This window comes from Labeo rohita, chromosome 8 (genome assembly GCF_022985175.1).
Source record: "Labeo rohita strain BAU-BD-2019 chromosome 8, IGBB_LRoh.1.0, whole genome shotgun sequence".
Taxonomy (NCBI): Eukaryota; Metazoa; Chordata; class Actinopteri; order Cypriniformes; family Cyprinidae; genus Labeo; species Labeo rohita.
In genome coordinates this window covers 10,916,110-10,943,148 of record NC_066876.1, presented here as the reverse complement: position 1 = coordinate 10,943,148, position 27,039 = coordinate 10,916,110, and the positions used below count along the sequence as shown (strand labels likewise).

The 27,039-nt window shown below is 35.4% G+C and overlaps 1 protein-coding gene across 5 annotated transcripts in view; it reads left to right on the top strand.

Annotated features, from left to right (window-relative positions):
- The window catches only part of gpat2 (glycerol-3-phosphate acyltransferase 2, mitochondrial), a 127,629-nt gene that overhangs the window by 74,226 nt on the left and 26,364 nt on the right, over positions 1 to 27,039 (top strand). For all 5 annotated transcript variants that reach the window (XM_051118169.1, XM_051118166.1, XM_051118168.1 and 2 more), the window contains 8 exons: positions 2,793 to 2,903; positions 6,756 to 6,829; positions 10,565 to 10,675; positions 13,767 to 13,901; positions 14,451 to 14,550; positions 18,851 to 18,984; positions 22,480 to 22,579; positions 25,152 to 25,337. In XM_051118169.1, coding sequence (XP_050974126.1) covers positions 2,793 to 2,903; positions 6,756 to 6,829; positions 10,565 to 10,675; positions 13,767 to 13,901; positions 14,451 to 14,550; positions 18,851 to 18,984; positions 22,480 to 22,579; positions 25,152 to 25,337 — 951 coding nt within the window. The remainder of the gene's footprint in view (positions 1 to 2,792; positions 2,904 to 6,755; positions 6,830 to 10,564; positions 10,676 to 13,766; positions 13,902 to 14,450; positions 14,551 to 18,850; positions 18,985 to 22,479; positions 22,580 to 25,151; positions 25,338 to 27,039) is intronic.

Here is a 27,039-nt window from a genome sequence, read left to right as displayed (position 1 = left end):
ATTATGAAGCTATGGCAGAGTCTCCAGAACCTCCAGAGTCATGGAAAATGCTGTATATGTGTATACATTTCCTGCATCACCAGCCACAAAGTAGTTTTACATAAAAAATTTATATGCTTCACCTTTAGCTAAAGATGTGGCAAAAGGTCAACTTAGAACATGATTAAGTACTGCCTGTTCAGAAATCTCTATTTAGGCATTGTTCATTGTTTCAGTCTGTTTCCACCACGACTGAAAAAAAAAAAATTAATTGCGAATTATTTATTTACTTATTTATTTATTTTTTGTCTCAGAATTGATAAAAACTTGCAATTGCGACATGTGAAGTCAAAATCAGAGGTGAAAAAAAAGACAGCACTTTTTTTTCACAAAATTGTGAGTTTGTATCTTATATAAAGGGGAAAAAAAGAAAATTGCAAGAAATGTATTTAAAAGTTTGTCTCGCAATTCTGACTTTTTCTCGCAATTCCGAGTTAATCTCATATTCTGACTTTATTTCTTGCAATTCTGAGTTTATATCTTTCATTTCTGACTTTATTTCTCGCAATTACAAGTTTATTTCTCGTGAATCCCAGTTTATATCTCGCAATTCTGAGTTTATATTTTGCAATTTCGAGTTTATATTTTGCAGTACTTTATTTCTCGCAAATCCAATTTTATATCTTGCAATACTAATTTTATTTCTTGCAAATCCTAGTTTCTTGCAAATTGAAGTTGATATCTCCCAATTACGAGTTTATATCTTGCAATTCTGACTTTATTTCTTGCAAATCCCAGTTTACCCTGCGAATGTAAGTTTATATCTCGCAATTATGAGTTTATATCTTGCAATACTGACTTTATTTCCCGCAAATCCAAGATTATATCTCGCAATTCTGACTTTATTTCTTGCAAGTTCCGGTTTATCTCGCAAATTTAAGTTGATATCTCGCAATTCCGAATTTATATCTTGCAATTCTGACTTTATTTCTTGCAAATCCCAGTTTGTCTTGCAAATTTAAGATGGTATCTCACAACTACGGAGCGTTCAATTAGGGCAGGGCCATCTATGAAAATGACAGAGGGAGAGAGAGAGAGAGAGATAGAGAGAAAGAAAGAGCAAGAGCGCGCAAGAAAGAGAGAGATGCATAGAGTTCACGTAACACTTGCAGCACTGACTTTATTTCCCGCAAATCCAAGTTTATATTTCGCAATTCTGAGTTTATATCTCGCATTTCTGACATTATTTCTTGCAAATCTCAGTTTGTCTTGCAAATGTAAGTCTATATCTCACAATTACGAGATTATATCTTGCAATACTGACTTTATTTAGCACAAATCCAAGTTTATATCTCCAATTCTGACTTTATTTCTTGCAAATCCCATTTTATCTTGCAAATTTAGGTTGATATCTCACAATTACGAGATTATATCTTACAATACTGACTTTATTTTGTGCAAATCCAAGTTTATATCTCAATTCTGGGTTAAAATCTTGCAATTCTGACTTTATTTCTGACAAGTCTGAGTTCACATCTTGCAATTCTGAGTTTATTTCTTGCAAGTATGAGTTTATATCTTGCAATTCCAACTTTATTTCTTGCAAATCCCAGTTTAACTCAGAGTTTATATCTCGCAATTACAAGCTTATATCTTGCGATTCTGACTTTATTTCTTGCAAATCCAAGTTTTATATCTTGCAATTTTGACTTTATTTTTTACAATCCTGAAAAAATTATTTGTCAGAATTGTGGGAAAAAGTCATTACTTTTTTTATACAGTGGTGGAAACGGTCTTCAATAGACAGGCCACACAACAAGGAAAAAAAATAAGATGAATTAAATTTTTTACAAGCATGTACAAGCACAACCACCTTCGTATATGGTTTAAAATCTAAGTGAAATTAGGTATTTATTAATGCATCTCAGTCTAAATGCATCCCATTTTTCCACTTCATCGTTTAATTATTTAGTGAGCTTCTTTGAATGATTTAATGTATAATTTCTGCATTTTTAAATCTGAAATATGAGCGGTAGCAAACTTTAATAAAAACATTACAGCCTAATACATCTCCTCTGGATGTCAGACTATATTCCCGTGCTTTTATTACTCCAAAGACAGACACAGGGTGTCTGTGAGCCCGAGCTAATGAAACATTACCAGCAGAAATTATTTTCCGTCGAAAAGGAGATTAAAAGAATTAACCTGGGTGCTGGATCCCCCTATCCATTATGCAGTCTTATTTAATAATTGATTGCTGTAAGTGATATTTCCCACAAAGATGATGATTAGAGACTTTGTAATAGCGTCCGTCATTGAGACGGCTTTGAATGATGATAAATCAGTCCGACTGTCTCCAGCCGTGTCTCTTATCCGTCTGTGCTAAAATGTTATGATTAGTATCAATTTAAATTGATGTCATCTTCAGTAGAAATCTTTCAGGGGATGCCATTCTGTCGATTGCGATTCAATTGTGCCATCAATTGCGACAGCGTTGTAGTAACCACTCGTGAATAGACTTCGAATTCCTCTCCTTCCTGCACAGTTTGCATTCAAACATTGATTCGTCCAGCTTTGATGTTGCAAAATGTGAAACAAATGGAGCGATGACAGAAGCGATAAAATTGGAACGTGTCGCATCCCGGCGCTATTGGCTGGAGCGTTGTTTCTCATCTCGGCTTGAAATATGTGGAAAAAGTGCTGACGCTTTTATCACGTCCAGCGCTGGTTTTGAATCCTCGGTTTATTCTTTTCTTTGTGTCCCGGTAAGGCCTTTTATATGTTTCTGTGTGTGTGTTTTTCTCTTTTGGTAGCTGTCGTGGGGTGTGAAAATCAAGAGGAAGTTGAAAAGCGTGGCTCCTTTCCTGGGCAGGTTCAGGCCGCTGGTTGGACAGTGCTGTCACCAATGCACCCCGGAGAGTCTGGTGAGAAAACGAGAGGGATGAAAGGATTATTTGAAGATAATAAAAGGACAAACAGCCAGAGGCAGACGGTGAAGTACACAGATTTAGGCTCACCTGAAAACCTCAGACACTGCTTTCACAAACCCATATCATGAGGGACGATCAAAGGGATTTCAGAGCGCAAGCGAACATGTTACTTACGGTAGGAATAGCACGAAAAAAGGGATTAGGAGTGGAGAGAAAAATAATGAACACTCAAGAGCATAGTTCCCTCCCGTGCTATGAAGGGCTTTTTAGAAAACTGCAGATGACTAAGCTTGTTTCCAGCAGCACTGGTCCCAGTGGGCACATCGCACTGAGAGCTGGGAGAGCAGGGCTAATGGAGCAGTAATCAGAGGGTTATTGGATCGAACCCCTCCTGAACGAATCTATTAATCTAAACCATCTCAGGCCAGCCAGCCAGCCAGATAAATCATATTTGAGCCATTTGGTGTTTGTATTAAAAGTCATTTAAAATGCATGCATGGATTTTATTTAACAGTTATGTCAAATAAAACGAGCAGATCCAGGGGCGTAACAACCACTGTACTTTTTGAGATGCCTGCATTTGCTGTCCTCCTAGTTTTATGTAGATAATTATTGACAATAAGTGCCTTATAGCTGTTTACTCAAAGTGATGTCGTTCTGTGGAGAGCAAAAGGAGAAGATTTGCAGGAGGTAATAATTTAACACTTTTCTATGGAATCCAAAGTGTAAGAATTTTTTAAATAAGACAAAGTTACATTGTGAGATAAGACGTTGCAATTAGGAAATCTATGGTTGCACTTTAACTTTTTTTACTGCAGTAGAAACATTAATACTTTTTTAGTTCATTGTTCACTGTCTTAACTCACCATGTTGAAATATGCTACTGTTCAAATGTTTGGGGTCAGTAATTTTTTTTTTTTTTTTTAATTCTTTTACAAAGTCTCTTTTGTTCAGCAAGGCTGCATTTATCTTAACTAAAAAAAAAAATGATAATAATAAAAAAAAAAAACAGCAATGTTTTTTTGTAAAACCAGTAATCTTGAGAAAAAACAACTTTAATTTAATTACATTCAAAAAAAGTGACAATTATTATATTTGTGATGCAAATGTATTATAAGTGTTGAAAACAGTTATGCTTTGTTGATTTTAGGATGTTCAAAAGAACAGTATTTTTTTAATTATTATCTTTGTGACGCAAACCCAATTTTTATTTTAAATTGACATTTATACATAATTTGAAAGCTGAATAAATAATTTTTCCATTGATGTATGGTTTGTTAGGATAGGACAGTATTTGGCCGAGATTTTTTTTGCCCTGGCCTGTTTTTGAAAATCTGGAATCTGAGGGTAAAAAAAAAAAAAAAAAAAAAAAAAATAAATAAATATATATATATATATATATATATATATATAAAGAATTAAAAATATTGAGAAAATCGCTTTTAAAGTTGTCCAAATGAAGTTCTTAGCAATGCATCAAAAATTACGTTTTGATATATTTATGGTAGGAAATGAACAAAATATCTTAATGGAACATGATCTTTACTTTATTTAATATCCTAATGGTATCCTAATTTGACATAAAAGAAAAAACGGTACTAAGTATAGTTCAAATATATTAACATCAGTCTGATATAAAAATATCATTGAACTTTATTTGTAATACTTGTGCACAATGCATATTTCTTAATATTAAGCCTAAAATGTTTTTCTTAATATTAAGCCTAAAAAAAAGCATACTTGCAATAGTTCCACTTTAGCACGATCAGATATACTTTAGTGTATCTTTTATGGATTCCCGTTTCCAGCACTACATAAAAAAATAAAAAGGTAATTGCGACTTTTATCTCACAATTCTGCCTTTTTCCCCCTTTTATTGTCAGAATTGTGGGATATAAACACAATTGCGAGTTATGACATGCTTTTGTAAGTCGAGTATGTATATAAGTCGAGAATTGAGAGTTTATACAGATGTGGCCATTAAGAATGCACACTTTTTATCATGCAGCAGCCTGCAATTTGCCACACGTGATCACAGAGCTCCCTGCAGGCGCTTTTTCAGATTATTTTAAAAACGTTGTGTTTTCTCAATTTTGGCTTTATTTCTCACAATTGCGAGTGTACTGTATATCTCACAATTCTGAGGAAAAAAAAAGAATTGCGTGCTTGTATACCATAATTCTGACTTATTTCACTATATTTCACAATTCTGACTGTATAACTTGCAATTGTGAGTTCATACTATGCAAATCTAAGGAAAAATAAAGGAACGAATTGGGAGTTTATATCACGCAATTCTGATAAAAAAAAAAAAAGAGAGTTTATGCAGATGTGGCTCTAAGAATGTGTGTTTTTTTTCAAGCAATTGCAGGCTGCCACGTGTGATCCTAGAGCTCCCTGCAGGCACTTTTTTGGATTTTTTTTTTAAAAAAACGTTGTGCTCTCGCAATTTGACTTTATTCCTCACAACTGAGTGTTTGTCTCACAATTCTGAAGAAAAAAAGAAAGAATTGTGAGCTTGTATCCCGTAACTCGGCCTTTATATCTCACAGTTCTGACTTTATACCACATAGTTCTGAGGGAGAAAAAGGAACAAATTTGGGAGTTTATATCACGCAATTCTAAGAAAAAAAGTCAGAATTAAAGAATTAAACACAATTAAAGTGCATTAAGTACACAATTAGTTGTTCTAATTTAGCAAAATTTAAGTATAACAAAAAGTAAACTACAACTGCAGGGTATTTTTAAGGTACATAAATATGTAAATATATTTGTAGTATACTCTGCATGAAATAAATGTTTTTCAAATACATTTTAGTGCATTTGTTTATCACTAGGAAAGCTGAATTAACAACATTATTACTCCAGTCTTCAGTGTTCACAGTAATACAAAACTCATTCTAATATACTTAATATGCTCAAGAAATATTTTGTATTATCAGTGTTGAAAACAGTTATGCTTTGTTGGTTTTAGGATTCTTTGATGAATGGAATGTTCAAAAGAACAGTATTTAAAAAAAAAAAAAAAACTAATTCTTTTCATAAAATTGAAAAACTTTTCTGACACCAAACTTTTGAACATTAGTGCAATCATTATCCCCCTCAAAAAAAAAAAAAAAAGTCAAAAGTCACAGCAAATAATTACCTAAATTTGAGTTTATTTTCAAAATGATGGTGGTTTTCACTTTTGAGGAACTCTTTAATGATTCCTATGCTGTTACACAGAAAAGATAACACACCAAAGTTATTAATTTGTTACATTTTACTAAAAAAAGTAAATGAATCTTAATTCTAGAAGTAATTAGTTTGTTTGAGAGCTTTGAAGAGGGCTGATGCTGCGAGGGCTGTGATCTTGTTAGTTATGGTTGACCTAAATGGCAGCACGAAAAATGCATATTATTACTGCACTCCCAACTATGAATTGTTGGGAGCTGATAAAGATGCTTGAAAACACTAATTGTACGGTATAGCTCACTTAAACTAGCCCTGTCACTGAGATTAAAAGACACTTTTTTGTTTGCTTTACATTGTACAACCATCATTTATTTATTTTATAGATATTTTATTTTAAATATGCAATCAAGGGTTACATCTGGCCTAAGTGAATTTGCCACAAACATGTTATTTTGGAAGTTTGTTTTATTTAGGCACAATTCTTGAACATCTTTCAGGCTGTGATTTATAGTGGAACTAATAGGGTGCTATTTTGAACACTAAAAGGCTTCCCTAAAGTGTGTCATTATCTCAGTCTATATAGGACAGCAGAACAGACTCTCTGAACTGTGATGAAGGCTGGTTAGTGTGCTCTCCATCAAGTTTGATCAAATATCCTCTTGCCACTCTCAGGGTCTGAAGTTGCTGCGTAACACTCCTCCTCTGGGCTTTCAGAACCTGACGTGTGTGAACGAGACACACACCGGGTAAGTGCACATCCTTCACTCGACTCAAGCCCTCCCCATCCGGCCCATTAAAATAACAATGCATCTCTCAACTCCGGCTTCAAACTGCTCGAGTGTAATTACTGTTTGCGTTTCTGACTCGCACGCCTGGCACATGCACTTCAGTCGAAAAATAAAGAGCCCTAGAATAACTTTCTCTTCTTTTTTTACATCGCAGACCCACAATCGAGCATGGTTTCCGCAACCCCGCTACCCTTTTGTGAAAGGGTACCCTTTTTGTACAATTTTGAGTTACGTCGGCCATGCATGCACGCACACACACACACACACACACACCAGTGTTAGGAAGATACTTTGAAACTCCAACTTTCCTTGCACAGGCTAGTCATTTAAAGTAGTTTGGCTACAGTCAAACTACTGTTTTTAAAAAGTCACTACACTTCACTACAAGCTACTAACGAAAAAGTAACTTCTTTGAACTGTGTAAGGCTTCAGTGCTTTTTATGTCTTCATTTATACTCTGCTGTTCAAAAGTTTGGGGTCAGTAAGATATTTTAAGGAGTTGTTCAGCCAAAAATGAAAATTCTGTCATTAATTAATCACCCTCATGTCGTTCCAAACCCATCAGACCTTTTTTCATCTTCGGAACATAAATTAGGATATTTTTGATGAAATCCAAGAGCTCTCTGACCCTGCATAGACAGCAGTGCAACTACCATGTTAGTCCACGTGACATCAGTGGTTCAACCGTAATTTCATGAAGTTACGAGAATACTTTTTGTGCACGAAGAAAACAAAAATACAACTTTATTCAACAGTTTCTTCTTTTCTGTGTCAGTCTTTGACACGTGTTGATGACAGTACCACCATGCATGCTTGTCTTATTCTCGTAGCCTCATAAAATTACGATTGAACCACTGATGTCACATGGACTGTTTTAACAGTGTCCTTACTACTTTTCTAGGCCTTGAACATGGTAGTTATGTTGCTGTCTATGCAGGGTCAGAAAGCTCTCAAATTTCATCAAAAATATCTTAATTTGTGTTCTCAAGATGAACAAAGGTCTTATGGGTTTGGAACAACATGAGGGTGAATAATTAATGATAGGATTTTTATTTTTAGTTGAACTGTCTCTTTAACATAGCATAAGATATTTAAAATACATGAGATATTTAACATGCATAAGATTTGTTGAGAAATGTATACTTTTATTCAACAAAGGTACATTGATCAAAAGTTACAGTAAAGACAATTGTAATGTTACAGAAGAGTTCTACAAATACATGCTGTTTTTTTTTTTTTAACTTTCTATGCATCAAAGAATCTTGAAAAAATATTTTTTAAAAAAACATTAAGCAGCATTGTTTTTACCAGTGATGATAAGAATTGAGTTTCTTGATCAGCAAATCAGCATAATAGAATGATTTCTGAAGGATCATGTGACACTGAAGACTGGAGTAATGCAGCAATACAACAATAAATGTGACCCTGGACTGCAAAACCAGTGTAAGTAGCATAGTATATTTGTAGCAGTAGGCAACAATACATTGTATGGGTAAAAATTATTTCTTTTTCTTTTATGCCAAAAATCATTAAGATATTAAGTAAAGATCATGTTCCATGAAGATATTTTGTAAATCTACCAAAACGTAATTTTTGATTAGTAATATGCATTGCTAAGAACTAAAGGCGATTTTCTCTATATTTAGTTTTTTTTGCACCCTCAGATTCTAGATTTTAAAATAGTTGTATCTTGGCCAAATATTGTTGTATCCTAACAAACCATACATGAATGGAAAGCTTATTATTCAGCTCAGTTAACAGAAATTGACCCCTATGGCTAGTTTAAGGTCCAGGGTCACAAATAACATTTTTAAATGTATTCAAATAGAAAACAGCTGTTTTAAATTGTAATAATATTTCACATTATTACTGTTTTACTGTATTTTGATCAAATAATTGCAGCCTTGTTAAGATTGTTCTTTCAAAAAACACGAATACAAAAACTTCCCAACCCCAAACTTTTGGACTTAGTGTATGACTTAATAATAATAATTTATTATTAGTATGTTCATCTGTCACAATATATTGGGGTGGCATTGATTACTAATAGGAGTTTTGTTTTATCCAGTTACTTAAATTTTTTCATTGACCAAAAAAACTTTCATAACACTTTACAATAAGGTGTCATTTGTTATCATTAGTTAAAGGAGAAGTTCACTTCCAGAACAAAAATCACCCCTTTGTCATCCAAGATGTTCATGTCTTCCTTTCTTCAGTCGTAAAGAAATTATGTTTCTTGAGGAAAACATTTCAGGAATGATCTTCATATAATGGACTTCAATGGTGCCCCCAAGTTTGAACTTCCAAAATGCAGTTTCAGTGCAGCTTCAAATGGCTCAACAAACAATCCCAGCCGAGGAAGAAGGGTCTTATCTAGTCTTTGACCAAAAAAATAACGAGAGTTAATGCAGTGCTAGACAAAATGAGCATTTGAAGTTAAAAGTATATAAATTGTCAATTTGTTTCTAAATGCTGTAAAAGTATTGTTTATTCTTAGTTTGTTTTAACTAAAGAGTGAACTAGTGTTAACTAATGTACCTTATTGGAAAAGTGTTACCAAAGTGTCTGTAGATTTCTTCAAGAAGTTGCACCAAATACTGCAAACTAGGACTTTTTTTGTATGTACCATAACTGAGTAAAATACCGTGATTTACAGCAGCAATCATGAAACTAATATTCATTACGATAAATTAGATTTCCTAATGCTGGAGAGAGTTCTGGAGATTGTGTTCGATTATAGTCTCTCAAACTGTGTGCAAAATGTGGTGTGACATAATTAAACTAGCAGTGGAGCGTTTTGTCATGCCACAGTGCTGCTGGTTGGAAAAAGTAGCTTGTTACTGCAAAACCAGTTTCTGCATTATTTTAAAAATAGAGCCACTGAAAATGTAATTAAAATGTACTTTTAGTTCCTCCCAACAATACATGCATCAGGAAAAACAGTTTTTTGCATTATTAGAGCAACAAAAAACAGTTTTAGTGTTTTTTCCATTAAATTATCAGTGTTTATCACTGTTGTCTTTAAATGCGAGCATAATTAAACTGGCCCAATTTATCCATGTTTCTGTTCGAAACGTTTCTGTGATTATTAGTATGTAATCCGTCTTGAGATGGGAATGACTTCTGTATTCCGTACACACAAACAGAAGAATAATTTAGTGTATCCCTGCATTTAAAAGCAGACGACTCTCTTGTGGCCATTGCTGATAGATCCTGACGTGTTTTGATCCAGTCATTGTGTCTTTAAAAAGAAAGCAGACTCTCATGAAGATGTGTTTCTATCTTCTGAGAAAGCACTTTATTAAAGCAAATAAATGGGATTTGTCTCTCCTGCATCAAAACACACAGAGGCAAACTCGGTGAGCACCCAGTTTATCTTCTCAATCACCTCCCACTTTAGAAAGTGTCAGAAGCCAAGCGCTGCAAATCCTGCTGAAGCGTTTAATTCGACTTGAATTAATCGTCCCAGATCAGAGCCTGCCCTTTCATTGGCTGAGCTAATTAACATTTTGGAGCCTGATTATGCGGAGAATATGATGTATTCACCTACTGTTGATTGGTCAGTGATTGTTTTCATTGTCCCAAGGTGAGTGAGACAATATCTGTTTACACAAGGGCTCCTTTTTATTTTGCTAATCGGGTAAAAGAGAGTAGGCGTACATAAGTGTATTGTGTGTGTGTGTGTGTTTTCAGGTACCGTGGCTGGTTAGTAAGAAGGGTGTGCTGTTTGCTGTTTGTATGGGGTTGTGAAGTTCACCCCAGCCCTGCTGGAGACAGACGACGCAGAGTCCATGGCAGCGAGAGGTGCGGTTCGCTTGAGCACTCTTCACTGATTAGATGACATGCCACGTGTAGAGAGAGGGAGAGAGCAGAGAGAGATGCATTTGAGGATTGAGAGGCACTCCTGTGAGGCTACCATTGAGATTAAATTCAGATTTCTCTCTCCTCGGTTAATATAGAAGATTGGTAGCCACTTAATCTGACATTACTTTAGATTGCATGCAGAGATGTGCAAACCTGCATATTGTCAATGCTGACCAGTACAGGGGTTTTCAAATTTTTTGATAACAGGGAATCTCAAATATGATGAAATATGAAGGTTTTTTTATTTTATTTTATTTTATTATTTGCTGTATTTTTTATTGCATATAAAATATTCTTCCAGTTAATAAACTTAATGTTTTATTTATGACTGGCAAATATGCATCACAACCCAAGTAAGAATAAATAATGCTTTTACACTTCTTGACTAATTAAAATTTTCATAATTGGCAGATGCTGATTCTAAGGAGTTTGAATAAATTCATTTTTAAAAATAAGATTATTTAAATAAAATCAAGTAGATGCCAACGATTAAAAATAAACATATGATCATTTTTGGAGTGTAAAATACTGTATAAATGCAGCACAGAGACCAGCTTATGCTATGTGATGCAAAATAGCAAACATGTTATATTTATAAATACATATTGTATCCAGAGGTAAAGTTTATATTATCATTGCACTAAAATGAAAGCAAATTATTAAAATATTATTTGTAATTTTAATATGTAGTTTTAGTAAATTAAGTAATGAAACATAATTTTGTTAGAATTTTGTTGTGGAGATATAGCCTCCATTTTTGCGTGCTTTTCGTAGAATTTGTTCGTGCGTTATTCAAGAACGGTTTGACTAATCAACTTGAATTCCATTACTTTTTGCCAGTATGGTCTGAAGATGATCTGAGCCAATTATGGTGAAAATCAGACAAACCGTCTAGGGTGAGTTCAAAAAAGTAGATTTTTCAAACTATTAAAATTAGTGAAAAAACTAAACCTTGCTATTGTTAAATTTTGGTGTTCATTCAACTAGGCATGAGCCAAGTATTCAAGAGAAATTTTCCTTCTAGACCTTACAGTTCAAAAGTTATTAGCATAAACATGAGTAAAACTTTGGACAGGTGGTGGTGTGAAAATTGTGAAAGCAAAATTTTTTTCTAAGGACTCGAAAAGAGTTGGCCCTAGTTTGAAAACTCTTGGACTAGCTGGTTGGCTGCTTGAAACATTAATCTTAAAGAAGAAGTCCACTTCCAAAACAAAGATTCTCATATATTGTAGTCACCCCCTTGTCGTCCAAGATGTTCATGTCTTTCTTTCGTGAGTTGTAAAGAAATTGTTTTTTGAGAAAAACATTTCAGCATTTTTCGCCATATAATGGACTGATATGGTGCCCTGATTTTGAACTTCCAAAATGCAGTTTGAATGCAGCTTTAAATGATCCCAAATGTGGTTGTAAACGATCCCAGCCAAGAAAAAAGGGTCTTATCTAGCAAAACCATCGGTTATTTTCATTTAAAAAAAAAAATACAATTCATGTGCTTTTTAATTTCAAATTCTCATCTTACCTTTCTCTCCCTCAACTCTGTGTATTCTGGCTCAAGACAGTTAGGGTATGTCAAAAAACTCCAATCATATTTTCTCCCTCAACTTCAAAAATCATTTCAAAATCATCCTACATCACTACAGAAGTACCGACCCAGTGTTTGCAAAGTGAACATGCAAGAAGATCAAACACACTTAACAAAACAGGTAAAACCGCGATACAGGACGATTTTAAAGTTGAGGGAGAACATGAAATGGGAGTTTTTTGACATACCCTAACTGTCATGAACTGGAAAAAAACAGTCCAGGCAGAGTAAGACAAGATGAGCATTTGGCATTAAAAAGTATATAAATTGTATTATTTTTATTAAAATAACTGATCGTTACGCTAGATAAGACCCTTCTTCCTCAGCTGGGATCATTTACAACTGCATCAGGGATCATTTGAAGCCGCATTTATACTGCATTTTGGAAGTTGAAAATCGGGTCACCATATCAGTCCATTATATGGAGAAAAATCCTGAAATGTTTTCCTCAAAAAACATAATTTCTTTACGACTGAAAAAAGAAAGACATGAACATCTTGGATGACAAGGGGGTGAGTACATTATATGTGAATCTTTGTTTTGGAGGTGGACTTCTCCTTTAACGGATTAGTTCACTTACAGATTAAACATTTCCTGATAATTTACTCACTCCTATGTCATCCAAGATGTTCATGTCTTTCATTCTTCAGTTGAAAAGAAATTAATGTTTTTAAGGAAAACATTCCAGGATTTTTCTCCATATAGTGGACCCCAGTGGGGTTGAAAAGTATGTACCAAATGACCAATTGTTTCACTAGATAAGACTCTTATTCCTCAGCTGGGATTGTGGAGAGCCTTTTAAAATAGCATAGAAACTGTTATTTTGGACCTTCAGCCCATTGGTCCCCATTGAAGTCCACTATATGGAGAAAAACACTGGAATGTTTTCCTCAAAAACCTTAATTTCCTTTCAACTAAAGAAATAAAGACATGAACATCTTGGAGGACAGTGGGGTGAGTAAATTATCAGGACGTTTTTATTCTGGAAGTGAACTAATCCTTTAATGAAGCCCTGTGTGAGGTCAGTAGAATAGAGCTGGAATCAGCTGACTTTGATTGAATGCGTTTCTGAGGAGAGCAATTACACAAGATGCTTTCTTGTGTTCAGCAGAGCACTGTTGACCAATTGTGACCCATCACTACCGGAATGGCATCCATTTCAATTTTGCGGTCAACCATATGCCACATATGACGTGTTAATTTTTCTCTTCGCTTTTCACCTTGCTTCAACCCGGTTAGCACGCCCTCCGTCCATTCTCCTAACTCAATTTGGGCCCTAACATTTAAATAACCTTTTATAGCCCCAAACAGCATTGGTGTGTTTTTCACTCTGGAGGCATAAGCGGCTTTGGTGTGTTTGCGTGGTGTTTATGTGATGATCCATCACACAATATCCCCTTTGTTTACTCTGTGGTCTGTTGTCCTGTGACTCGGTGTGTTTTTACCCAGAGTGAGGAAGGCTTTGGTGACGGCATGTTCCCCAGCTGAGACCAAGGCGATGGAGCTGGTGACGCCTGAAGTCAGAGGTTATTTAGACAGACTTCTGGCCCTCACGCAGACCTTTATCTCCCCCTGCCTACTCAGGTCTGAACGCAGTTCTCATTTTGAAAGCAAATCACCTGTTTATTCTTGTGCAAATAATTCATCCAGAACCGATGAATGCTTGAGGTGGATTTTTGGTTTTTGCTAGCCTAAATAATAGAGTGTTCAGCATGCAAAATGTAACAGAATTTAAAATATTCACATTTCATTAGGTTTAAAAAAGAAGGGTAGGGTTGAAAAGCCCACGTTGAAAATCTGAGATTTAAAATCCAATTTAAACCTGAAATTGAAGTTCAAGGAAATGTCGAAAGAAGAAATAGTTCACCTCATGCATTGCTTGGTCACTAATTAAATAACGAAACTTGTACAAATGAGTTCAGATGGTCAGTGTCACAATTATTGTTCACTATTTTAATCTTTTTAGTGCTTTTTGCAAAAAGTACTCCACACAGCCTTTCAGTTAATATGAGGTCGGGAAAGCTGCATAAGTGCACTAGATAATTGTTAAGCGCTTAAAATGAAGGGCAGAATGTCACTGCCGTTTGACATATTTGAACTTATCAACTGATTTCTCACCGAACTCTCTTTCAGGCTGGTGGGCTGGATGCTGCTGAAGGTCTTTAGTTTAATGTTCTGCAGTGTGCAGGTCAACCTCAACCAGCTGGCAGCTTTACATCGCGCCACACAACTGGTAACCTCCCATTCAGCCTTTATTTCTTCACCCCGTTCTCTCATATCAACTGTTTTCCTCCCTGTAGGCATCCTGTGCTTCATGCATTGCATGCTATCATTCTTCCATTCTTCCTATATCGTATTAGCCTTTACTGCTTTTCTTCTTTCAGGACTGTTTTTCTTCAAGTTTCTTCTTTCTTATATATTTGCTTTTCACATTTGCAGCATTTTTCTGAACCAAACTCAATTATTCTCGATTTCGCTGTATGATATTGCGATTTAAATATATGACGCTGAAGGCTGGTCTCTGTATCAAAATGCTCTTTTGTGTGTGCCTCTCTCTTTCTCCTCCTCTCAAACTATTGCTGCATTTATCCTGTTTACACATTTATTTTTATTGCAGTCAGGTTTTCCACCTCAGGCCTTTGGTCACACATAACCCTTTATATGGAAGTAAAAGCACACTTTGAAAGCTTTTTTGTAGCGTTCGACTGGGGCAAGTGCAATGTGAAACAAAACATCACACAACCGATTGGACCTCATCCGCTGTCGGATTTTATAACCAATTAAACATCCATCCCACAACACAACCAGAAATCATCTGTTTGGCCTCAGTCCATGCGCATCACTCCTGAAAATATTGAGCTCACCTGCAGATCAAATACTCACCGCCCACTCAGTGTAACTCCACAAAAAGACAATTCAGTACTATTTATTTTCAGCTTTGTTTTCTTGTTTTCCAGCAGGAATATTGGGTAACACCATTACAATAAGGTTCATTTGTTAACATTAGTTAACTACTATAGTTAACATGAACCTAGAATGAACAATACTTCTACAGCATATATTAATTTTAATGTTAATTTCGACATTTACTAATGCATTATTAGTAGTGTTTGTTAACATTAGTTAATGCACTGTGAATTAACTTGAAAAAACAATGAATGACTATTTTTATTTACTAACATTAACAAAGATGAACAAATATTATAATATATGTGTTGTTCATTGTTTATTCATATTAGTTAATAAATTAACATTAACTGATGGAACCTTATTGTGAAGTGTTACTGGATATTGAAATATAATTGGTAAAGTGTTTTTAGTTATATTTAAATATTAATGTTTTTATATTTTTTTGGGGCTGATATGAGGCTCTATCTTGTGATAATTTAATACTAGTAGTACTTATAGTAGATGGTGTAGATACATTTATTAATATTTCATGCATTCATATGCAGTCAAAACTGAAATTATTCAGACACCAGATATAATTTTTTAATGTTGTTTTTTTTTAATAGTGGGTGCAGGGCACTATAGTTAATTTATGTAAGTGATGATAGCAAAATAAACTCTGACATATTATACACAAAAATACTTCATAAAGTGGGCTACCAGTAAAATTGACCTGACCATGTTTTGCTTAAGTGTCTTTTTTTTCTTTAATTGCTAACTCAACCTTTTTACACCACAGACTGAACAAAAGTAAGCATTGCTTGGTAATTGGTCAACAAAGTTTTGATAGTTGTGTAAATATTGTCATACTAACAGTTGTCTGAATTTTTGGTTGATTTGTAATCCAGCACATACCCTACATAAGTTATCTGACATTATCAAGATTAATTTGTTCTGACACAGATATAGACATCATAAAATGCATTAAACAGTACATTACACCAGGAGTGGGTGCAGTGGGTTTGTGAGTTATAAAAAATAATAAATAATTAATTGATTCATAAAAAATTTTAATTAATTATTTAAACACTGGAACAGAACAGTTGTTTACCTTCATGTCAGTGTGACCATTAAGCAACATCAAAATATAAACATGCAAATGTGTTGTTAAATTATTGAAATATTAACTTCTTTAGAGATTTTTCAAGAAAATAAACCATGTCAAATGAGTTTGGTTGTCAAAAAATGTTTGGGAATCTCTGCATTACATGAATAAACATTAATAAGCATGAAAACAACATTACATGCTTAAAGCTTTCCAGGTTTAAAATATTTTTGTCTAGGCTTCCAGCACCAACAGTTACGGTCACTGGATATGACTGTCCTGCAGAGTTTTGCTCCAACTTGCCTCAACACACCTGCCTGGAAGTTTTAAGGATACTTATTAAGACCTTGATTAGCTGGTTCAGGTGTGTTTGATTAAGGTTAGAGCTAGGGTTGTGCCGATAGACGATAGCATCGTGTATCGACGATAGTCAGAGATATCGCCTATTGCTGATGCCTTTGACGATAACAAGACAATTATTATTATTATCCATCAAAAATAGACTAGGCGCCTAACTTTAGCGATACAGTGCAGAGAGATGCTTCTGGGGCGCGTTTAGAAACTTGCCGCGAGGTGGCTGTTATAAACACAAAGGCACAAATCACAGCAAGTGTATATATAACTGCAGACCAGAGATCTCCAAAATGGGGCGGGATCTCCAAAAGTGGGCAGAACCTCCAAAATGGGGCGGGGTCTTATCGCACAAAGACTTTCCCCATTGGCTCTGGCTTCAGCCTATTGTTATTGACTTACATTTCAAAACTAAACTTTATAAATTAAAAATTGTTTGTAGTTGATCTCAAATAAAATAAACTATGCTACATAAATAAATACGCTCGTGGCCCGTGGTTAATGATATAAACGGGAATCACCCACAAGCTTTCCCGTGAGCCGTCCAAGTGAAGCGCAGGGGAAAGGTTTTACTCTATCGCTTTGTTTTAAGCAACGGGGGCATCCCGGGGCTTGAAATTTGCAGGGTAGGAGGGGGTAGTGACGCTGGATGTAACTAAAAAGGTCAAATTTTCCGGTGAGGTCCGGTTGGGGAGTTACAGATCGGCCCGACGATCTCATATAGCATAATCCTATTAACTGTTTATCTGCCACGCTATTTACCGCCAATCCTGCCGTGCAGTCACTTTCACTGCTTAAGTTAGGGCAAGGTGTGGGGTAGGTTTGGGGGTTAGCATTTGTGTAGCATAGTGTAGGAAATCAACACTGTGATTGACACATCCAATAAAATCTTTAAAATCAGCTGTGGGGCGGAGTTTGCGCTGAAGTGGATTGGGGGAAAAATTGCGCATGCGTGTCATGTGCCTGTTTGTCAAAGGGAGGAAGCCACGCCCTATTTTGGAGCGCCCACCCCGTTTTGGAGTTCCCTTTTTAGAATAACTAAATTACTAATGCTTATGTTTCCTTAATGTTTTTATTAAATGATCATGTTAAACACAGATTAAGTCATATTGAAAACATTAGGTTGCTTTTAGCCTTATGCTGGTGTTGGTTCATTTGCTGGCAGTGAAACTAAGTAAGTAAATAATTAATAAATTAGCACGATAATATCGCGTATCTGCGATCTCACAGGCTGACAGGCTCATAGGGCGATATGAAAATTGACCATATCGCCCAACACTAGTTAGAGCTAAACTCTGTAGGACACCAACCCTCCAGGACCGAGTGTGATGACCCCTGCTTTAAGCAGTCAAATGTCACCTCGTAATGGGAAGGCTAATTTTTGATCTGATTTTTTGAATACTGATTGGAAGGTGCTCCTAAAATTTTGACTCTGCTCATAATTTTTTTAAGTTAGGAGCACGAATGCTCCTATTAAGTAAAGCAAGCATAGAACCCTGTTAAACCCTGTCACTTATAGGTTAAATTCACCCAAAAATAACATTTTTGTCAATTTACTCATCCTCAAATTGTTCTGGTAGACAGAAGTTGCTGGTAGCCATTGACTTCCATAGTATTTTTTTTTCATATTCTGTACTACAGAGGTCAGTGATTGGAACATTCTAATTTTGTGTTCAACAGAAGAAAGAAACTAATACAGGCTTAGAACTTAAGGTTGAGTAAATGATGACAAAGTTTTAATTTTTGTTTGAACTGTCCCTTTAAGGAAATTTAGTGATTTATACACTTAAAAGTCACATTTTGCACAATTTACTATATTCTTTATTATTAGTTGTGTCTATCTAAATACTTCTTGTGAACTGTTTGTGCAGTATAGACTCTAGGTATACATAATTTATGATTGCTTTATAGATACAATGTTATGGGTAGAGTACTTGATTAGAATTAAGATGAACAATGTGTGTTGTGTTAGCTTTAATAGGGTTATTATAGCCTTTAATGTGCTTTTGGGTCTCAGTGTTTATGTTGAATAAAGAGGCACCAGAAGTTCGGGGATATTGGCACAGTTTCTGAAGTACAAAAACAGTTCATTTACAGGTTCATTTTCAAGTGTGCACTTACCGCTGAACTGTATTTCACACTGCGCTCAAGTGTCCTCTCATTTTGTCTGTGTGTGTGTGTTTTGTAGAAATCTCCACTGGTCTATGTGTGTGTTCAGCAGAGCAGCATCGATCACATTCTCATTTGTCTGACTCTTTTCTGCCACAACTTGAGGGTTCCCTACACCATTTACCCAGCCTACGTCCGACAAACCTGGCTAAGGTATATATATATATACACACACCAAAACCACAAAAGCACTCATCCTGTAGGTGGTTTGCTTAGAAACCTTCTTAGCACATACCCCCACAGTTCACATCCTTTCCTGCCCTCTACCAGTGTAAATTTACATCACAGCTTTGTGTCAGTAGCTCTGGTTTTAAGAAGAACATTCTTGTCCATTCGTTTCGTACTAGTTTGGTGCAAACACAGCAGTTTGTAAAGCGCAGTGCACTTATTCAGTGTGTTATACAGCCAACAGAAGCACCTGTACACATTTAACAGGGCGTAATGGTTTGGTAAGTAATGAAACGTACAATTCTTGAAGAATCATGGCAGAGAGTGCTGGAAACGGCAGTCGACCGCAGCGAGGGATTGGTGGGGGTAAATAGTTTCCTCCTGCAGGTAACGGAAGACTTAGACTCCAGGCCGCGGGGAAGTTTATGCTTTGTTTACAAAGCTACATCAATAATTACTTAATAGCTGTTTATACAAATTGCTGTGTCAGTAATTGTTAATATATTCATTATATGCATCAAAGGTATGGCGCAATGCTTGATTGAGTGTCACTAGATGTGGAGCATATATGAATACAAAATTTCTAGTGTATATGAGCTTGAACAATTCAAAGTTTTGTCATTTTCTAAAACAAAATTAGCAGTGTGTTTTGTCCAAGTTTCAAATGCCATGAATTCACTGGAAAAAGCTTAAACTTTTGAAAGAAGAGTTAAAGGGATAGTTTCCCCAAAATGAAAATTACCCCATGATTTACTCACCCTCAAGCCATCACGTATATGATTTTCTTCTTTCAGATGAATACAGTTGGAGTTATGTTTAAAAATATCCTGGCTCTTCCAAGATTTATAATGGCACTGAATTGCTGTTGAGATTTTGAAGTCCAATAAAGTTCATCCATCCATCATAAAAAGTGCTCCACATGGCTTTGGGAGATAATTAAGTCCTTCTGAAGTGAATCAATGCATTGTGTAAGAAAAATATCCATATTTAAAAATGTACAAACAAAATCTCACAGGAACCACAATTTTTGTGATATCAACTTCAAATTTGAAACATAACATGGTTAGACATATGGCTTTGATTTTATACCAGTTGTAGAGTGCAATGTATTTTATAAAATATTTATTTTATATAAATGTTTATACTACGTTATCTTTACTGTAAATTTAAACTTCAATAACTTTTTTATACTTTCTTTTTTTAAATGTTTTCACTTCAGCAATAATCTGCAATGTGTCTTTTTTAAAAAGAGACCAATCTTAGGTCTGTAAAGCATTCTGGAATTACATGAAATTAAATTAATTTTCATTTTTGGGTGAACTATCCCTTTAAATAATATTATTTAGAACAGTGTTTGACAATTAGTGTTTTTTTTTTTTTTTTTTTTTTTTAGTTGAAGGCCTCCAGTTATCAAAAACAGTAAGATATATTTTCAGCATTTCAATAGATAATTTACTACTGTAATTAAGACAACTTTTCCTGTTTTTAAACTATTTTTATGCATGTTTTTATGTTAACAGAAAGTGGAAGTAATTTGATACATTTGATTAGTGATTTTTAGATGATTTCTCAGTTCACATTTTTAAATGAAACAATAGTGATTCATCCATCTGTTCTCCAAACCTCATCCTATGTAGGGTCATGGGTATTTGATTGGTAGATTATTTTAATATATAAAAATAAATAGTGAAGAATGTGTGCTCTGCATTTTACCCATCCAAGTGCACACACACAGTAGTGAACCACCTATGATCCCTAGAGCCCCCTAATTAACTTAAACTGACTGATTAATTTAAAAACATCTACATCATCTTTTGTCCCTTTTGGAAATTTGATGAGACTGCCTAGTGGGCCCAGGTCTACTGGTTGAAAATACACTTCTCAAACATGCACTTTTTTCCGGTGATGTGGATGGATCATCGTACTAAACCACTCTGACAGTGTTTCCTGCAGTTGTGTTATTCATTGTCAGTGCTGCTACTGGATTTTTATTTTAGCTGTGCTGTCTGAATTAATTAAAGTAGTGAACTAATTAGAAGACTTGTTGGTTTGAATTGGTCTAACAGCACACTCAATCACTGAATAATTTGGTGCTGTTATTGGCTTACTTAATGAACCCCACTAACTGACTTTTTTCAAAAGTATTAACATAGTTGTTAATGGAATTAAAGAACCAGAAAGAGTAAGAGGAACAGGATAAAGACTTGATTGTGTTGTGATTCCCATCCTTGTTTCACAGTGCAAAGTTGCTTCCCCAGACTTACTGACAGTGTGAATTATGCTAAATTAATTGTGGTAAATGGTCATGTTACGGGGATGAATAAGTGCATCTAAAACGCAATTTCAAGCACTAGCAAAGGCCTTATCCACTAAACAGCTGACTCAGTTACCTGCGATCAGCCAGCGACATGATTATGAGGGTCGTGCATTAAGACATAGCTGGTATTTATCGACATCGCTGTATGACACTTTTGTTGTAGCTGTTAGAAAGTATCTCATTATGAAATATGTGCTTTTCTGCGTTTTGTATATTAAACAAAGCAGAAAATGCACATGCATAATGGAATTTAGACATTAAACAAAAAATATAAACATTAGTATGTCAGTACAATATTGCATAACATGCATAAATAAACAAATAAATAATACGGTGGGGTTAATTATCTTTTAATAACTCTTTTATCAAGATTTTTAACAAATCTTTCAACAAATAATATGTTTAGTTTGCTGGATTAGTTTCCTTACATAGATAAAAACTACAGTTTGAAAGTTTGGGTTTGTTGAAAAAAAGGAAATTAATATTTTTTTCAGCATGGACGTAACAAATTGACATAGTCACTAAATATTCCTATTTCATGTAAATGCTATTCTTTTCAACTTTCTGCTCATCAAAAAAAATAAAATAAATAATAATAATAAAAAAAAAAAAAAAAAAATATATATATATATATATATATATATATATATATATATAAGAATGATTTCTGAAGGATCTTGTGACACTGAAGACTGGAGTAATGATGCTGAAAATTCAGCTTGGCATCACTAGAATAAAATTACGTTTTTAAATATATTCAAGTAAAAAACAGTTACTTCAAATTGCATTAATATTTCACAGTCTTACAGTTTTTACTCCATGTTGACCCCTAAGCTTTGAATGGTAGTGTAATTAGAAACATAAAAATAAGGCTCGCTCTTCCTGTGACTTAAAAGACTTTATGATGATAACATTTCTACAAAGTCAATATAGTCAGTAGCCTTCCATGTTTTCACGCTGCACTCTGGTCATTTCTAGGCAAGAAACATTGTAGTTTTGGAACTGTTTTGAAAGAAACTTGTACCAGAAATGACTGAATTCCCTGGCAGTGCTCTTACTACGGAACAGATTGAAAGTCACATCTATGTTGTTATTTGCTGGATGAATAACCTAAAGGAATGTCCCATTAGTCACTGTTAATTGAGGCCGTTTTGTCTTCTCAGGTCCATCCTTCAGAAGCTGGGTGTCGTCTTGCTCCCAGAAGGCAGTGGCTCAGAGCGAGACGCTGAGATGGACAGCCTCTATTCTCCAGTCATGACCTCTGTAAGCCCCCACAAAGGCTGAGTGTGCTGTTCTGCTTGAATTGCTAAGATTCAGCACACGATAAGACAAGTGAAACATTGTGTCGCTTCAGGCGCTGAGCTGCCGGACCCTACTTAAGACATTTCCCCAGACACACCACTTTTGAATTCCATCGATACAGGCTTTAGTCTCGAGACAGACAGTCACCCACATTTTTAGGGCGGGTGAGGCTGCATTAGTAACCTGCCCTTGATGGGCGCAGCGGTTCCCATGACGATGGGGCACCTGCGGACTGCAGATGTTTCATTGGGAGGTTGCATGAGCCACTGAACCCATTACTCTGCCTCACTGATGCCTGGAGGTGGATAATAAATCTCTTCAGCCTCCAGATTTACTGTCAGAATCATACTGTTATCTAAATTTTTTGAAGGAACGTCTTACTAGCCGTTTTTTAAAATAAATATTTACAAGAATTTGGACGTTGTGATTATAAAAACGGTTTTAAACAGGATTTGGCATAATCTGGATTAGGATCTTGATTGCAAGAAGAGCTGATATTAGTATTAATATGAAGGGTTTCGATTAGCTATGTGCATATGTACGACTTCTGACTGGCGTAAATGAACAGAGGAAATAATCTGTCATGCTTGGAATAGCATATGAGCTTATCAGGCTTCTCACATGGATTTTGGCGAGATCTGACTCAGTGTGTGTGTGACAGAGAGAGAGTTAAAGAGAAAGTTCACTCAAAATCACAATTTTGTCATTTACTCACACTTATATAATTCAGAACTCATATGACGTACTTTCATGCATGAATCACAAGGAAAAATTTTGCAGAGCATTGATGCTGTTCTTTCTCATATTTTAAAACAGACAGTGAGCAGGGGTTGTAAAGGGATAGTTAACCAAAAATTGGAAATTCTGTCATTAATTACTCATCCTCATGTCATTCCAAACCTGTAAGACATTTATTAATCTTGGGAACAAAATTAAGATGTTTTTAATGAAATCCGAGAGCTTTCTGACTATGCATACACAGCAATGCAACTGATATATTTGAGGCCCAGAAAGGTAGTAAGTACGTTGTTAAAGACTGACACGGAAGTGAAGAAATTAAATAAATTCATTATTTTTAGTTTCTTTGCGCACAAAAAGTATTCTCGTAGCTTCATAACATTAAATGCAGCTTCAAAGGGCTCTAAATGATCCCAGCCGAGGAAAAAGAGTCCTATCTAGCAAAACGATCAGTTATTTTCTAAAAAAAAAAAAAATTACAATTTTATACTTTTAAACCTCAAATGCTAGTCTCTTAACCACTAGCTCTGCTTGAACTGTGTATTCCAGTTCATGAAAGTTCAAAATCATCCTACATTGCTATTTTACCTTTTTTTTGTAAAGGGTGTTTGATCTTCTTTGCATGTTCACTTTGTAAACACTGGGTCGGTACTTCTGCAACGATGTTGGATGAGTTCACGCAGAGCTAGACAAGATGAGCATTTAAGGTTAAAAGGTATATAAATTGTCAATTTTTTTAGAGAATTAACTGATCGTTTCGCTAGATAAGACCCTTCTTCCTACTTTTAGAGCACTTTGAAGCTGCATTTAAACTGCATTCTGGAAGTTCAAACTCAGGGGCAACATAGAAGTCCACTATATAGAGAGAAATCCTGAAATGTTTTCCTCAAAAAACAATTTTTTTACGACTGAAGAAAGAAAGACATGAACATGTTGGATGACAAGGAGGTGAGTACATTATATGTGAATCTTTTCTTTGTAAGTGGACTTCTCCTTTAAGACTGATGTTTCAAGCAGCCAACCAGCTAGTCCAAGAGTTTTCAAACTAGGGTCCAACTCTTTTTGAGTCTTTTGAGAAAGACATGAACATCTTGGATGACAAGAGGGTGAGTAAATGATTTGTAAATTGTTGTTCTGGAAGTGGACTTCTTTCTTTCTTCAGTCGTAAAGAAATTATGGTTTTCGAGGAAAACATTTCAGGATTTTTCTCCATATAATGGACTTCATTGGTGCCCCGATTTTGAATTTCCAAAATGCAGTTTAAATGCAGCTTCAAAGGGCTCTAAACGATCCCCGACAAGGATGAAGGGTCTTATTTAGCGAAACGATCTGTCATTTTTTTCTGAAAATAAAAGTTTGGATACTTTTTAAGAACAAAAGCTTGTGTTGCACTGGCTCTGGGATGCGCATCCACGACGCTATGTACTACTGAATCACGAACAAAAACAAACCTGCTAACTATTTAGTAAACAGTTTGGAAGTATGCAAGCGTGGGTAAATGTTGACAGAATCATCATGATTTGTCCAAACATGAAAAAAGTACCATTTGATTCTATAGAAGTGTCATCTTGCCACTATCTCTCTTGCTATACCACATTTTATCTGTCTCTCGTCACACAGACACTTGCCTCGAACATACAGACTTTCAATTTGATTTTTATTGGCTTGATTTTGCAGATATTGCAGTTCATTTTTTCTGCTTCATATCTCTTCCTCATCATAAAACTGTCCAGCCTCTCTATTTTCCCACAAACATTTTTATCCATTATTTCTCCTCTTGTGTTCCACTCCACAGTTCATTGCCGAGCTGTTACGAGAGGGGGCCGCTCTCAACGTGGGCATCTGTGCATCCGGAGGTCACGGCGGACAGTGGTTGGCGCGTGTACATCAGGCCATCAGTGACGGTCTAGTGCCTGATGTTAGCGTCGTGCCAGTGGGCATTTCCTACGATTCCCTGCCACGGTACTTTACACATCCACAGGTGACGACCTTAGTATTAACAGCACGCACTCCATTCCATAATGACCTCTATCAGATAAACACCCATCAGCACACGGGGCTATTAAACAAACCAATAAACAAATTACAAACACAAGTACAGTCACATTTACCTGACAAAGGCAAACACGATAATGGTGCTCATAAACACAATGGGCCACATGCATGAAATACGAGCAGAATTAATTTTTGTGTAAATTGTTTGGAAAGCCGTTCTGGCGTAAATTTTCGAATTCATGAAAATGCTTGTATTTTCAAAATGTTAGTTGGTACGAAAGAAATGTACACCTGCTCCCTACCCTGTGTAAATTGTGCATAAAACGTTCTGTGTTTTTTATTTTGGCAGACTGATGACACTGAATTTTGATGCACTGTTATAATAATTTGACCTCTTTTTAATTTTTTTTGTTTTTTGTAATTATAATTTTTTAGTGCTTGTCACTGTCACTATTCACCCAGCCGTAAACAGAAGAGGGGTGGGACAATACCGACCAACCCAACCATCCCACTTGTGCAACTAACTTACTGCCTATAACAATGGAGAAGTCAATATTACTGGTTACTGCTTTTTTATATTTAATACAATTCTTAAAAATAAGATACTAGTTATACGTTCCCGCTGTGGATATTCTAAATCATAGCAACTAAAGCATCTCAGATGGAAAAATGCTGTCCCACCACCAAAGCATTCTCAAGCGCCACCAGCTGGTCATTTTCAGAAGAGCGCGAATTACTCAGAATTTACTCATATATTTACGCAAGTTTCATGAATGAGGCCCATTGATTAAAAATTTTGCGAAACTCTTAACTCAAGTGTCAAAATTGTCATGTGACAGTCTGCACTTTTTTGCTACTGACATGAGTGATGCCTAAAAATATGCAGTTTGTTTTGGAAAGGTGATCTGAATATTTTCACCTGGCAAACAATGAAACAATTACAAAAAAAAATTAAAACCTGTGTCATCATAGTTGCAACAAACCCCACAGAAACTAGAAAGTCATTAGTTATAGTTATAAAAGGGTCCTATTAACCACACAGAACACCCTAGCAATCACACAGAACACTCTAGTGACCAAAACATTGTAGCAAGCACACAGAAAACCTCAGCAACCACTTATTGTCTTAGCAACCACAGAACAGCCACCCAGGACATCTTAGGAACCACACAGAACTTATTAGCAACAACCTACCATTCAAAACACCCTAGCAACTGCCCAGAACACCCTAGTGACCACTTAGCAATGTCCTAGCAAACAACACAAACAACATTATCCTAGTAACCGTACAGTGTGTCCTAATGACCAATCAGAACTGTTTAGCGACCACCCAAAACACTCTAATGACCACCTACCAATGTTCTAGAAAACATTATCCAAGCAAACACACAGAACACCCCAGCAACAACCTAGCACTAAGCAACTATATTAAACACCCAACAACCACCCAAAACACCCTAATGACCAACTAGAAGTGTCTACAGTGCATCCAGAAAGTATTCACAGTGCTTCACTTTTTCCACACTTTGTTACTTACAGACTTTTTCCAAAATGGATTGAATTCATTATTTTCCTCAAATTTCTACAAACAAAACCCCATAATGACAACATGAAAGAATTTTGTTTGAAATCTTTGCAAATGTATTAAAAACAAAAACCTAAAAAATCACATGCAGAAGCATTCACAG